Source organism: Silene latifolia, chromosome Y, assembly GCF_048544455.1.
Source record: "Silene latifolia isolate original U9 population chromosome Y, ASM4854445v1, whole genome shotgun sequence".
In the NCBI taxonomy this organism is placed as follows: domain Eukaryota; kingdom Viridiplantae; phylum Streptophyta; class Magnoliopsida; order Caryophyllales; family Caryophyllaceae; genus Silene; species Silene latifolia.
Genome location: NC_133538.1, coordinates 175741873 through 175758391, shown reverse-complemented (window position 1 = coordinate 175758391; position 16519 = coordinate 175741873). Strand labels below are relative to the sequence as shown.

Below are 16519 nucleotides of genomic sequence, written 5' to 3'. Positions count from 1 at the left end.
TGGTTGACCAACCTTACTTAGGGGAACCCGACTACCCTAGTTCTCTAAATCAATCGTTTACACATCTAGTTAATTACTCGCTTTAGTTTAAATCTAGTTGTTAGTCTTAATCAAATCCCCATCTTTACTAGGCTAAACTTAGACTTAATCAAGTCATAGTGCTAGCCCCCGTCATCCTTGCGACCGACACCCCTTATTATACTACTTAATTTGGGATTATCATAAATTGATTTTGATAGTAGAAATGACGACCAAAACATCTACTCAGCAAATGGCGCCGTTGTCGGGGATGACGTTAGGCTATACTTAGTTTGTTAAGAGTCTTAGCTTTAGTTTTATCTCACTTGTTAGTTTGCTTTAGTAGTTGTGTGCTTCATTATAGAGTGTGTGATTTCTTGCCTTCCCCTAGTTTGTCGATTGCATGCCTAGGAGGAACCATCAAGCTCTACGCTTCAATTCCGACCCCGAGAGGCTTTTTAGGACCTTGTGGACAAGGACTCTTGATAGAGTTAGGAACCCTCCTCTAGCAAACATAGACCAACCAAACCCACACATCCTACCAATCATTGACACCACAACCCCACTACAATCGAACGACAAAATTGAGATTCCAATAGAAAACCCATTTCACAACATTCAAATTCCAACTCCACCTCAATCACCACCCCCTCAAGTACCTCCAATGGCTTTACGTGATCACAATCGCCCTAACCATAATGATGCTTGTAATCCCATTAACTTCGGCACCTTGGCTCCCAACAACTTTGAGATGCATCCAGCCCAAGTGGGGTTGATTGAAAAAGACTTGTTCGGAGGACACATTGAAGAAGACGCTCATGCTCATCTAAGAAAGTTCAAGAGAAAGGTCGCTATGATGAAAAATAATGGGGTATCCGAAGACACTCTAAGGTTGATGTTGTTCCCATTCTCCTTGACGGGTAAGGCGGACCGGTGGTTGAATCCACACTTTCCAACAAGAGGATGGAGAATCCTTGGGGGAAGCATGGGATAGATATCAAGACCTTATCACTAGTTGTCCTCACCACGGGATTCCGGAGTGGTATATCACCCAAACCTTCTTCCAAACCTTGTTGCCTAGAACTAAAGAAATGGTGAATGCCTCCGCGGGAGGGGGATTTGACCATTTGGGTGATGAGGAAGGGACGTCACTAATTAAGAAGATGGTGGACTCGGAGGCAAACTTTGGATCAAGGGAAATATGCTTAGGAGGAATGGCCGATATCCAAAGGAGAACTCATCTAGTTCAAGTGCCGAGACAAATGCCAAGCTTGGTATTCTCACCAAGCAACTCGAGAAATTGCAAAGGAATCAAGTTCATCAAGCCACCACCTATCATGGTCCACCCATGGAGGAGGTAGTCCAAGTTTCATCTTATGAGCTATGTGGGGGAAATGGTCACACTTTTGACATGTGTGCAAATAACTATAATGCGGGGTATGAGGAGAATGTCCAAGAAGTTAATGCCTTCCAAAGCTATAACAACAATACAAAACCACCATGACCGCCCTACAATAATCGCATGTCAATAACCCAAACACCAACTTCTATCATCCGCTTTTGAAGAACCACCCCAACTTTAGCTACAAGAGTACCAATGTTCAAAACCCACAACATCTTCAACCACAAGCCCCAAATACCAATCCACCCGGATTTTTTCAACCTAGGGGTGGATATCTAAATCAAAGAAACACCAACTTAAACTTTAGGAACCAACCTCAAGGTTACCAAGATTTTGGAGGTAATCAAAACACCCAAGGGTTCTATCAAGGGAACCAAGTGAATCAAGGTAATCAAGGATTTAGTCAAGGGTATGCTCAAGGGTTTCAAGATCAAGGTCAAGGACCAAACTTCAACAACAATGGCCCTAGAGGAAATTATCAAGGGGGACAAGCTGCCAACACTCGGAATGACTATGTGTTTCCTTTACCCATAGCCAACCAACCTTATCAAGAACCCCAAGGTGACCCCTCTCAAAATGAACTCATGAGGTTGGTAAAGAACATGCAGATACAACATAGCCAAGACATGGCTAATTTCATGAAGGCTACTCAACAAGAAATGCCAATCAAAGACTTGCTCAACAAAACGAGATGAGAGAAATGGAGGCCCAATTAGCTTCTCATGCTCTTTCTAACCCTCATAGGCCACCCGGTGGTTTGCTAGCTCAAGGGCAAAGCTCCAAAGACGCCTCAACTAGCCACCAAGCTCATGCGGTGGTCTTGAGAAGTGGAATAGAGCTTGAAGACCCCTACAAGCATCTTGAGATAGAAGTCGATGCGGATCCAAAGAGAAAGAGGATGGAAATGAATTGTGGAAGGGAAAGCCCGCCGATGACACCATCGCTTCGGATGAGTGAAGCTAAGAAAGGGAAGAAAGCATGTGAAGAACCTTTAAGTGGGAAAACACAAGTGGAAAGGGAAATTGACGGTTTGATTGAGGATTTACCTTATGAAGAAGAAAGAGGTGAAGATGCTACCGAAGAAGTACTCCTACCACCCACTACTAAGGTAACAAAGAACTGCGAATCCCCCAAAGGTATCTCCCAATTCTCAACTTGTTTCTCATATTCCATACCCCTCAAGAGCCATAAAGAGTAGGGAAAACTTCAAGTATGCCAAGTTTTCTGACATGCTTGAGAAACTTGAAGTAACCCTACCCTTTACGGAAGTGATTTTGAACATGCCAACTTACTCAAAATTTTTAAAAGATAACTTGACTAAGAAGAGAGTCTTGGGTGACTAAGAGATAGTGGCAATGGAAGAGGCATGTAGTGCTCATATCCTTAACAAGATGCCCACTAAACTTGGTGACCCGGGAAGCTTTTCAATTCCTTGTATAGTTGGTGGTGTTCCTATATCAAGAGCTCTTTGTGACTTGGGAGCAAGTGTGAGTGTCATTCCTTTAAAAGTTGCAAAGAAAATTGGCATTCATAGTCTTTCTCCTACTACCATGACCCTCCAATTGGCGGATAGGTCCGTCAAGCGCCCTTTGGGGGTGCTTGAAGACATACTCGTCAAAGTAGGGAAGTATTTAATCCTGGCCGACTTTGTTGTCCTTGACATCCCGGAGGATAGCCACCCCCCCATTATCCTAGGTAGGACCTTCTTGCCTACCGGAGGAGTGATTATTGATGTGAGAAATGGGCGGCTAACCTTCCGGATTGAGGGTGACAATGTCGAGTTTAATCTACCAAATTTGATGAAAGGACCCAAGGTTGAAAGAGTAAGTACCATTGAAGTGATTGATGAAGTAGTTCATGCGGTTGCCCGAGAAGAGGCGGAGATGGAAGAGGTCTTTCAAATCTCCCTACATGATGAGGAAATGAAGGAAGACCATGAGGTCGATGATGAGCTACTGAAGAAGGTGGAGGGACTTCTCCCTCCAAAGGTACAACTCAAACCTCTTCCTCCCTCACTCAAGTATGCCTTTCTTGGTGAGGGGGATTTTTATCCCATGATAATCAATGCCAACCTTAGTGAGTCTCAAGAACAAAAACTTTTGAAAGTCTTGAAAGCTCACAAAAGCTCACTAGGGTATAGCATTAAGGATATCAAGGGACTAAGTCCAAGCTTATGCATGCATAGAATCATTCTAGAGGAGGGAAGTAAACCCAAGGTTGATGGTCTTAGGCGAATAAACCCCAAGATGGCCGAGGTTGTGAAAAACGAGGTTTTAAAATTGCTTGAGGCCGGGAATATTTACCAGATCACCGATAGAGAGTGGGTGAGTCCGGTCCATGTAGTACCTAAGAAAGGAGGGGTAACCATGGTGGAACAAGAGGACGGGACTCACTGCCTACTAGACCAGTGACCGAGTGGCGAATGTGCATAGATTATAGGAAGTTGAATGCCGCCATCCTTAAGGACCATTGCCCCATCCCCTTCATTGACCAAATGCTAGAGAGGCTAGCCGAGCATGCCTATTATTGCTTTCTCGATGGATACTCCGGGTTTTTCCAAATCCCAACCCACCCGGAGGACCAAGAGAAAACAACTTTTACATGCCCATAGGACTCTATGCATATCGTAGAATGCTATTCGGGTTGGTTCAAAGGTGCATGATGGCCATCTTTTCGGACTTTCTTCAGAAAAGCATGGAATTCTTCATGGACGGCTTTAGTGTCCATGGAGACTCCTTTGATTATGGTCTAGTCAATTTGACTAATGTGTTGAAGAGATGTGAGGAGCATAACCTTGTCCTAAATTGGGAGAAATGCCATTTCATGGTAGAGGAAGGGATTGTGCTCGGTCACGTTATCTCTAAAAGGGGTATTGAGGTCGATGGTGCTAAGGTTGCGGTAATATAAAACTTGTCACCTTCTTCCAATGTGAAGGGAGTGAGGAGTTTTCTAGGTCATGCCGGGTTTTATAGGTGTTTCATAAAGGATTTTTCAAAGATAGCAAAACCATTGACCTCACTACTCCTAAAAGATGTGCCTTTTGTATTTGATGAACCTTGTCTTGAGTCTTTCAATAGGTTGAAGGAAGCATTGGTTACGGCTCCAATAATTCGGGCACCGGATTGGAACCTCCCTTTCGAGATTATGTGTGATACGTCGGATTTTTGCGGTGGGCGCGGTATTAGGCCAAGTGGTTGACAAGAAACACCATGTCATCTAGTACACTAGCAAAACCCTTGACCAAACGCAATGCAATTATTCAACAACCGAAAAGGAGATGTTGGCCATTATGCATGCCATTGAAAAGTTCCGGCAATACTTGGTTGGCTCCAAGGTGGTGGTTTACACCGATCACACCGCCTTGAGACAACTCATGGTGAAAAAGGATGCCAAGCCGATGCTCCTAAGGTGGGCTTTATTACTTAAAGAGTTCAATTTGGAGATCAAGGACAAGGCCGGCTCGGAAAATATTGTTGTCGACCACTTATCAAGATTGACCATTGAAGAACATGGAATTCAAGACAAGAGTGGACCGATTAATGAATGGCTAAGGGAAGATAGTCTTAAGAAAGTTAGCACGAAAACTCCTTGGTTCGCGGATCTAGCTAACTATTTGGTGAATGGGTTTATTCTGGATGACTTTGAACCAAGAGAAAGGAGAAAGTTGAGACATGATGCCAAGTGTTACTTTTGCAATGATCCCCACTTATTCCGTAAGTGTGGGGATGGGATATTCCGGAGATGCGTGTCTAAGGAGGAGGGCATGGAAATTGTTGATAGAGTGCACAATTCGGCCTACGGAGGACACTTGGCCACTTCATGAATCATTGCCAAGATCCTCCAAGGCGGATTTTATTGGCCCTCCATGTTCAAGGACATCCATTACTTGGTAAAATTGTGTGATGCGTGCCAACGCACCGGGAATATCGGAAAGAGGAATGAGATGCCCCTCACAAACATATTGGAGATTGAGCTCTTTGATTGTTGGGGCATATACTTTATGGGACCATTTCCAAACTCTTGTGGAAACGAGTACATATTGGTAGCGGTGGACTACGTGTCCAAATGGATTGAAGTGGTAGCCTCTCCTATCAATGATAGCAAGGTCGTCATGAAACTTTTCAAAGGAACAATTTTTCCAAGGTTCGGGACCCCGAGAGTGGTTATAAGTGACGGTGGATCCCACTTCCGCAAGAGCACCTTCAAAGCATTACTAGAGTCACATGGAGTGCGGCATAAAACCACACTTGCCTACCACCCTCAAACTAGTAGGAAAGTGGAGGTTTCTAACCGCCAAATCAAAGCTATCTTGGAGAAGGTGACTAGCAAGAGCCGGAAGGATTGGTCCCAAAAGCTCTAGGATGTATTATAGGCATTAAGAACGGCTTACAAGACACCTCTTGGCACCACACCATACAAGCTTGTGTATGGAAAGGCATGTCACTTGCCCGTTGAGCTAGAGCACAAGGCTTGGTAGGCCCTCAAAGAAATGAATTTCGACATTGATGCCGCCGGAGAAGTTTTATTTCTCCAAATGAACGAGCTTGAAGAATTGAGGTTGGAGGCTTATGAGAGCTCCAAAATTTACAAGGACCAAACAAAGAAATGGCATGATGCCAAGATCATGAAGAAAGATATAAGTGTGGGAGACCTTGTTCTGCTTTTCAATTCCAAAGTAAAGGTGTTCCCGGGCAAGCTTAGATCGAGGTGGTCGGGACCCTTCAAGGTGATGAACATATTTCCTTACGGTGCCTTTGAACTTTGGAGTGAGGAAGGTGGAACCTTCAGAGTCAATGGGCAATGAGTCAAGCGTTACTATGAAGGAGATGACAAAGATCCGATTGAAGTGCTCTACCTCGGTGAACCCCTTCCCGAGGAGGAGTCAACTTAAAAATTTTGAACAATGATTTGGTTTGGTGGAGTTCCACAAGAACCACCACTTGTATATAGCATGCATGTAGTTAGAAAAATGAGAGGATTTGGAAGTATCATTCTTGGCACGAATTAGATGGCAAAATTGGCCCCTTCACTTGACCCAATTCCCGACATGAGGCGCCGGTTTGAAAGTGGGAAACTCGAAAAATGGGTAAGTGAAGGAGTCGGGATTTAATTTTCAAAGGCTAAAGGAAGAAAAAAAGCTGAATTTCATGAATAATGACCCCCTGCCGGTGGCCCGGCAGCCGGTGCCCCCACCGGCACCGAGTCATTTTTATTTTTGAAGAAGAAAAGCTGAAATTGAAGAAGGAGTATCCTCTGCCGACAGGCCGGCAGCCGGCTCACCGGCAGAGGCACTCACTATTGAGAAAACAATGCTGGTATTGAAGGAGGAGTATCCTCTGCCAGCAGGCAGGCAGCCGGCTCACCGGCAGAGGAACTCGCTATTGGGAAAAACTGAAGAAAAGGAAAAAGGAGTATTCCCTACCGACAGGTGGCCCACCGGCAAGGAACCACATTGCCAGGTCAAAATTTGAACAAGGGAAGTAAGGAGGAGTCCTCTACCAGTGGACCGGCAGCCGGTGCCCCCACCGGCACTGAGCGAATTAAACTTTGAAGGAAAATTGGATTTTGGAAATAAGAGCCTGAGCCCTCTGCCGGCATACCGGCTGCCGGTTCACCTACCGGCAAAGGAACACTAATCGTGCTAAAAACCAACCCGTGCTCCCCTAATTTCCCTCATTCATTTTTCAATCTTTCTTCACTCTTATCTCTACTTTCCCCTTTCCTACTCCATCAAACCACCACCAAACTCCATCAAATCACCACCAAACTCCATTAAACCTCCACCAAACCTTCACCCATCAACAACCCATCACTCCTCCATCAGTTTTCCCCTTCCAATCAACCAAAAATGACAAGCAAGAGGACTAGGGCGGATCTTGTAAGGGCTCAACAACAACTAGTCGAGGCGGCGGCTACCGACACCAACCCGGATCCCGACTTTTCGGATGTCGTGTTTGCGACACAAGCTCAGAAAGGTAAATTTATACTCTTCAAAAATCGCCCCCTCACCCCGACTAGGTTTATTTGTCGCCCCAAAATGAGAAGCTTAGGATTGGATACGGAAACCTTTGCCTTATTTAAGGGAGTTGGTATGAAAGGTATGTATGGCATCCATGAAGAAACCTACCCCTGTCTTAATTACTTGGGAATTCCTAAGTAGTTTCCGTCTTGATAAGCACCGACAAACCTCCATGATTGCCCAAATCCATTTTCGTCTCATGAACCGGGACCACACTATATATGTCCCTTGGCCGCCTTTGCCAAATATTTGGATTGACAAATTCCCCTAACCATAAGGCACCCGAAAATATGCATTTCTCCCGGGTTTGGAAGGCTATTTCGGGGTTGGAAGATAGAAATGGTTTGAAAAGGCCGGAATTTTTTTGTCATAATGCACCAATGAGAATTTGGCACCGCTTCATGGGGTTCACGGTCTTTGCTACCGATGAGCCATTGGTTTTTCGCCATATTGAGCTTGAAATTTTGGGCTCTTATTTACTTAAAACCCCAACACCCTACGAAATTAATGTGGGTCATCACTTGGCCCTTCATTTGTCCAAATTGGCCAAGTCTCCAGGGCAAAAAGTTCCCCTCCATGTGGGTGGCCTCATCACTCGTATAGCCAAGCACTTAGACCGCCCGGTGGATTTATCCACCTTGAATTGGGTTCGAGGGTAACATGGATCACAAAAGACTACTTGACAAAGAAGCTTGAATGAATAAAAACAAACCCCTTTGATGGCCTTGATTATTGGCAAATACAAAAGCGAAACTCCATCCCAATCCCCAATGCATCCAAATTCAAAATCAAACCCGGTGAAGAATCCTACCTCCTTGAAATCCAAGCGGAGGAAAACACTACCCAACCTCCTCCCTCTCATCCAATCACCTATGGGAGGGGCAACCCGGCGGAGACCGCATCTAGTCTCCGTTACATAATGCCTAACCTCTCCTTCCAACCTCCCTCTTTACAATCTCAACCTTGGGGTGTTCCATTTGGTGAAGGTTCCTCAAACCAACCTCCTTAACCAACCCCGCTCCACTCCGACTTGGTGTCATTCATGAACGACATGAGGTTGGGATTACAAACGGCCGCTAGTGAGAGGCGCGGGTTAGAACAACGGTTGGATAGAATTTACTTCGACCAAGCAACGGGGCAATTCCCCATTTATGATGACTACCGAAGGAGGCATTAAAAACACCCCTCTGACCTTTACCCCTCCTACTACCTTGAGCCGGATGGTGGGTATCTGAAGGACGGGAGCTTTGCCTATGCCGACATGAACATCCGGCCGGACTACTTTAGCGCCCCGGTTTTCCCCACCCCGGCCTCTACTCAAGGGGAGGGGCATGATACTCAATGGGTTGGGGGAGCTCCATCCATTTTTGGTGAGGCCGGCTTTGCTAGTGGCTCGGGAGGCTCGGGAGGGAACCAAGAGATGTTCATTGACACAACCACGGGCATGAACACGGATGACTTCATCCGGGAGTCCGAGTTCGGGACCGGGGAAGAGGATGATGATGATGAGGACAACGATTCCTAGGAGGCCTAGTTGTTGGCCTACTTTTGCTCCCTTTCAAATCCAAAGCCGTGTATGACTCACTTAATCCAAACTCTCTCATTCATATTTATTTGTGTATGCATTTAGAGTACTTGTAAGATAATTAGATTAGTAACTCATTTAGTTGCATTCATTTAGGCTTGCATTAGATTTAAAGTTTGTAAAATATCATCACATATAGGAATTGCATTCATTTAGTATACTTTGCATCGTAATTTCAATATTGCATGTAGTATAGTTCATGCATTGCATCCCCATTTAAAAATACAAAAAAAATTGAAAAATAGAAAACTTCAAAAAACACGAATTTTATTTTCCGAATCTCCTCCACACACTATGTACATAAATAAGTGTGGGGAGGAGATCCTATAAATTTAAAAACAAAAAAACACGTCTTTTATTTTCAAAAAAATCAAAAAACCCAAAAATATGTTGATTTTATTTTCCTAAATTTTCCTCTTATCCACACTTACTCCGTCACCGGATGATGTATATAACAAGTGTGGGGAGGAGGCCCAAAAAAAAATCAAAAACATGTTATTTACTTTCGAAAAAACCCCAAAATACAAAAACACGTTCTTTATTTTGAAAAAATAACAAAATTACAAAAATATGCTATTTGTTTTCCTATTTTCTCCCTAAATTTCGTTCCATCGAGGACGATGTAAATCTTAAGTGTGGGGAGGGAAATATCCACCTAGTGTATATTTGTTTATAATTATATATATACATATATTCTTATAAATTTAAGAAAATTCAAGAAAATGCCTAAAAATTTAAAAATTTCAAAAATTTCAAAAATTATTGCATTGGATATATATATATGTATTTGGCTAACAAGTGGCATAGGTGCATCAACCATCCGAGGCAAAAAGGAGACTAGAAGACCGCTCATTATAGACATTCTTATCTCTTTCTCCTTTTTCCGTTCTTTCTCTTTTTATATCATTGTATAATATGGAGGAGGATGGAATTTTGTGCCTTGGATGTTCCCTTGGGGAACTTGTGGATTGTTGGTGTTAATGTGTTTCTAGGATAGTCAAAATTGTTGCATGTCTCCTTTTATGTCATTTCCATTTCCTTGCATGCATTTGTTTCACATGTATATATGTGTTGTGTTTCCTTCTTGTTGCATTGAGTTTGTATATAAATTTTTGAACAAAATGTGGTCTAAGGAGGGAGCATGATGCCCCTATGATTATACCGTCTTGGCCGTGTGTTTCCCCTTTTTGTAGCTTGCACCCATTGACCTCCTCGTTAGGGTATTTGCTCGCAAGTACCCGGGAAATGAGGCTAGACCGGAAAGTTCTGACCACCATGTGAGACCAAGACCGTAGTCTAGGCCTAGATTTCGATATAAATACTTTCATGTGAGATTTAGAGCCTCCTCGGGACCGGTACATCCATGCCCGGTCTCCCTTAGGTGTGAGTAAGCTCCTTGCGTGGCATGTCACATCACGACTCATAAGCATGGCGTCCTTTCCTTTTTAGACCATGAGATGTTCATTTGTGTGCATATTTTGAAACAATTAGTTGCATTTCATTCTCGAGCCTCACATTGCCAAATAAGCCTAATTTTTCGACCCTTTAGACTAGGTCCGATTTTGCTAACCCCTTTTGAGCTTGAACCTCTCATTTGGCACCTACAAAACTAACTATATACCATAAACAACCTTCCCTTATCAAGAAAGTTGCTTACATGTTGTTGGTTGTTTAAAGAAGGGTGTTTTGAACCTTAATTGATAAGTGAGTCGGGATAATGGGTTTTTTTGGTTTGCTTAAATAAAGAGGTTTTGATAAAGAAAAGAAAAGAAAATAGAAAAGAAGAAAAATGCAAGGAAAAAGAAAGAAATTTACTTATACTTTGTTTGATGAGAAAAAGCCAAGCAACACTCCTTTAATCAATGGAGCAGAAAAAGGCGTTGCAAGAACAAGGAGGCACTTGATGTTTTTCCTAAATGAGTCGGGTTTACACAATTTTTGCATGATTTTGGCAAACCATTATCTTGTTAGGGTGTAGACGTTACTCATTGGATGCAATAAGGTGATAATTTTCGTGTTTTTTCTAAAGTGAGTTGGGTTTGCACAATGTTTGTATAAATTCGGGAAACCAATTTTTGTTAGGGTGTAGACGTTACTCATTTGTTGTAATAAAGTGGAAGAAATGGAATTTTGGCAACTTCTTGATGTGTACCTCCACATTTTTCCAAATGGTGCTTGCACCAACCCCGTTTCATCCCGTCACCTAGCCCCGTTATAACCCTTGTTTCTCTTTATGCACATTTTCCTTTTTGCATCTCATGAATGGTCTGGTAGGAGAGGATTCCATGTTAGATTGCGGGCATGTCTCACGAGTCGAGTAGTTGAGTGATTTTGGTTACTTTTTGGCACAAAAATCACCCGTTCTAAAAAGAAAATGAGAGACTAGTGAAAACCGTGAGGAAGTCGGTAATCTAGGTCCCCTTAGACATGGGTCAATATGGTCGATTCTTATGTGTGTCGTGTAAATATTGAAGGTTAGGCTTTGTTTCCCCCTTTCCCACCACTAGGGCATTGACATCCCGCCAAGACTATGAGACGGTATCTCCCGATCAAAACCGTTAGTTGTTCAAAGTAAAATGGCTGCTTAGATGAGGAAGGCGGTTTGACTTTTTGTAGATGCATCCATTATTTGTTTCGTGCTTCATGTTAGGATGTATCCAATTTTCCGCAAGCCCGCACTTGCCTTGCATCGGAATGCATACCTCATTGTGTTTCGGTGTGACTTGAAGGGACGGAGGAGGCCCGTTAATTGCCTACCATCGGATATTATTAGTCTAGATTAGCATTTAGTTGATTAAGGGTCGTGTTTTTGCTCACTTACTTACTCGGGGACGAGTAATGCTTAAGTGTGGGGAGGTTTGATGATTGATTATTTTTGACCATTTCCCCACCTTATTCTCATGATTTTTGACCCTATTTGGCACGGTTTTAACCCCGACTCGCTTGCATTTCGCCCTTTTATTCCATGTGGTCGTATACTATGAATTCCCGTCTCAATTTGTAGGGAATAAGCCAAGAAGGAGGCAAGACGGAATAAGGAGCAAGCACAGGGTAAGGATGGTGTTAGCATGAGAAGAAGAGTGGGAAAATGCTGAGAAAGGTGCCTCTGCCGGCAGCCGGTCCACCTGCAGAAAGCAACCCCAGCTCAAGTATTGCCTCAGGAAAGAAAACACGCGCTGCTGGCAGGGAGGCCGGCAGCCGGTATGCCGGCACAGGACACATATACGCAAATTGGGCTTCCTTTTCTTCCTTTATGTTTAATTCAAAGGGCTAGTATAAATGCCCCTTCCCTTAATCATTTGTACACACAACCCTAGATTTCAGAACTCCTCTAAGTTTATGCATAATTATTAAGCAAGTATTAATCTTTCCCTAATTAAACCTTAATCATTTACTTAATTAATATAGATCTACTTAATTTCAATTGTTTACATTTGGTTATTGGGTTGTATTTTGGAGATATTGAAGAATATCTTCCTTAATTCAATCAAAGTATTAATGTTTCTTTATTGTTGGTATAATTCTCTTCCTTATTTACTTTGTTTATTCAATAATTTACATTTCCTTTTGAAAATTAGTAATTGTTCATCTTCTTATAATGTTTGTTGTGATGTTTGCATGTTTGTACTCATTTGTTTACATTTGCTTTGTAACCATGTGTGAGTAGTCTCCCACTAGGGTTTAGGGGGAACCTAAGTGGGGGTTTAGGTTAATCAAATGGGTTTTTAACATGTGTTTTTGGGTGGATATATTAATGTTCATAATCATGCATTGAAGGTGTTTGTTGAATTGTGTGTATGAAAGTTCATACTTTTCTTCAATTTTGCTTAGCTTCTTTATGAATGAGAGTTTGTATTGTTGCTTGATACCATGTTTATGAAGGGATAGGATACTAAATGATGATTCTTGTGTCCATCTTAAGATGAGGTTAAGAAATTAACTTGTTTTCTTCATTATTATTTACCCGGAAATCTTTAATCACCTTTTGGTTGACCAACCTTGCTTAGGGGAACCTGACTACCCTAGTTCTCTAAATCAATCATTTACACATCTAGTTAATTAGTCGCTTTAGTTTAAATTTAGTTGTTAGTCTTAATCAAATCCCCATCTTTACTAGGCCAAACTTAGACTTAATCAAATCATAGTGCTAGCCCCCGTCATCCTTGAGACCGACACCCCTTATTATACTACTTAATTTGGGATTATCATAAATTGTTTATACTACTTAATTTGGGATTATCATAAATTGTTTTTGATAGTAGAAATGACGACCAAAACATCTACTCATCAGTTACTGTGTGAGGAGTTTGTTTGCTGTCATGGTTTACGTGACTTGGCTTGAGGGTTTAGGAAATTAGTGGGCTCCTCCCACTTTCGTAATTGAAGGGGTTTTGTCGATTGTTAGGTAAACATTGAGAGTTTTAAGCGGCAGATCTAGAAAATTATGTGCTCATCTTTTGTAATCTGTAATTCTCCAGACATAGTGAATTATTCTCCCTCGCCCTGGTGGATGTAGCTATCACATTGATAGTGAACCACGTAAATCTTGTGTGTCTTTTATTTTTGCATCTACTCCGTATCGCTTCCACACAACAGCTCTGATACCACATGTTGTGCGGAAGCGTGAATATCTCGTATTGGGCATCTGCTGCACCGGTGTCCACATTTCATAATCGTACGATATTGTCCGCTTTGGGCCAAGACCTCACGGATTTACTCTTGGACTCCTTCCCAAAAGGCCTCGTACGATTATATTTAGTAGATACTTATAAAGATGATTTTCACCTTTACACTACCGATGTGGGACATGGATTTGCACCCTAACATCAAGTATTATAGAGTATATAGAATACGACGCTATAATGACAGATCTTACAGTAAAATTGTCATAAGTTTGGGACTCAAACTCTTATGTCCTTATATGTAAAGTTACGAGTACGAGTACTACTTATTGGACTGAGCAAAAAAAATCCGATACAAATTTTTTTCCGAATCCGAAAAAAAATCCGAATATATGGATACCATTTAAATTGGATATTCGATCTGGTTTTTTCCGAACAAACTGGATCAGATGTGTATTGTGATTTTCTTACAACCAGCTATCCGAATCCGATCCGAATTTTAATAAACAAAAAAAACAGAAAACGTAAAGAAGCTAAGTAAAAAGCCACAACAGACGACACATCAGATATCACTCAGAAAACAAATCGACACAAACCCCTAATCTATCTCATCTCGCCTTCCTCTACCATCTTTCACCCACATACGGATCTCAGGTCGCCAATCGCCATTTTCCTGCTCAATTGCTCATCAGTCATCATCAATCATCAATCATCATTCATCATTCATCACTTCTATTTCTTTCTCTTGTTTTATAATATTTGTTTGATTTCAGTTGATTTTATAATTTCTTTCCCCAAAAAATTACAGTAGTTGATTAGTAAATTAATGCGATGCTATATTTGGTTTGTAAATTTCTTTCTGAGATTCTTTCTTACAACACTCTTTTATAGTATCATTTTCATCTTCGATTTTATTCAACAATACCAATCTCCTTTATCCCTTTATCCATTTGCAAAGGGGAGCACCATGTTGTTGTGAACAAGATTATGAACAACCATCACAAACAATTTTCAAGTCGAAAAGCTTCTTATGACTTGGCAATTCCCAATCTTGGAAATCTCAGTAGCATGTTGTTGCCATAGATTTGATGTATTTGTAATTTGTTTCTTTGATATGTTCACGTAGGATTAACCGAGGGTTAACAAGTTTGATAAATTTTTATGATAGATATGTTTTTGAGGAAGTGAAATATTTGTGATGTAAAAACAATCAGCAACTCTCCTATAGGACCGTCTTATAGCATAAAACTGGCACAAAAGGAAAAAACCCCCAAAAAAACAATTAAATTTAGTTATATTTTAATTTTATTTTAGCGACTTACATTTTATGATGAAAACTAACCAATCTAAAACTACAATTTATCAATATAAAATTTTAGCTTATCAAACAAAAATAATTTCTTACAAGTTTATTAACTAATTTATTTGGGTTTTTAGATATTGGGTTAGTCTTATGGATAGAGTGGTCTTACCCAACAATTTGTGAAAAACAATTGAGAAAAAGAGTTTAAATGGTGTTAGAGGAGCCAGATACAAAGAAAGACGGAAAAGGGCCCAGAATCAAGGGAATTATATCACCCTTCAAATGGAGATTTACCAAAAAAGAAAAGAAGACTGTGAATTGAGATGTAAACCGGATCGGATCCGGTTTCGAAATCTGGATATCCAAATTTTCGGATTCCGAATTTCTGGATATTCGAATTATTCGGATCAGATCTGGATCCCCAAAATTCATAAATTTAAAACTGGATATCCAATCCGGTTTTGAAATCTGGATCGGATATCCGGTTTTGCTCTGGCCTGAGTACTAAACTAGGAAATGATAATGAATAAAGAGCAATTCTCTATAACGGAAAATGCACATTGTGCCCTTGAGGTTTGCCATTTTGCACAAAATACCCAAAATTTTGATCCGAAAAACTTTACGAGATATGTTCATTTTATATATACTTTTACCCCTCATTTTAGCTCGGTTTCTATTGATTATCATTCTTTAATTAGTATATTTTTGAGCTAATTTTGTGTTCTAGGAGTATTGTTGCGTTTGTTACGGTTTTGTAGGAATCTAAGCATTTAGAGGCTTTTTCCTATGATTTTGTACACCAAGTTCACTAAGCTAAACAAGGCCAAATATTGGACTAAGTGTGTGAAGATTGCTTGGGTTTTGCATGAAGATTAGTGGATTGAAGTAAGGAATTACAAATGAAGCCAAATGCAAAGTCAAGCCCAAATTGAAGGTCCATATCAAGGTGCAAGCATTGGATGTCAAGAGAGCTTAGGATGCTAGGAATTTAGAGCATTACCGGGTGATTAAGGAACATTAAAAACGAAGCATAGAGATTCCTCACGTAATTAATCAAGAATTAAGGCGATTGACCGAGGAACACACGACCCCGATCGGGGCCGCCTAACCCCGATCGGGGTTGCATGCTCATTGATGGCTTACGTTTTCTCCTCCTCTCCTATAAATAGGAGAGGTATTCCTAGGTTTTAGGCATCCATTTTTACGTCCAAGTTTACTACAATAAGCCTCAAGCATTATAAGTTTTCTCTCATTAGTTTTCATTTCAAGTTTAAGTTGTTTAAGCATTCCTTAGTTAATCTTTCAACATTTGTATTTCAAGAGATTCTCAAGCATTTGTTATTCAATCTTTTGGTTATTAGTTGGTTGTTCTTCCATACATGTCCTCCTTTATAAGGTATTTCTTATTACAAGTTTACAATTTACATCATTGCTTTAGTCATCACATAGTTATCATAGTCAAGTAATTCATATTTACTTAGCTTTGTTCTTTTCGTATGTTATATCACCTAATTAGTATAATTCATATAACCATGTTCAACATTCCTTACAATTTAGTTTACATTTTACA

At 41.0% G+C, this 16519-nt stretch overlaps 1 protein-coding gene and 1 non-coding gene across 2 annotated transcripts; one reads left to right on the top strand and one right to left on the bottom strand.

The window, feature by feature from the left end:
- Positions 1-945: 945 nt before the first annotated feature.
- LOC141636784 (small nucleolar RNA R71) lies at positions 946-1051 on the bottom strand. The gene has a single exon (XR_012541370.1). It is a non-coding gene; the product is annotated as a small nucleolar RNA R71 (small nucleolar RNA).
- A 4858-nt stretch (positions 1052-5909) lies between these two features.
- LOC141629476 (uncharacterized) lies at positions 5910-6224 on the top strand. The gene has a single exon (XM_074442470.1). It carries the CDS (start codon positions 5910-5912, stop codon positions 6222-6224), a length of 315 nt encoding a protein of 104 aa, XP_074298571.1.
- Positions 6225-16519: the final 10295 nt, after the last annotated feature.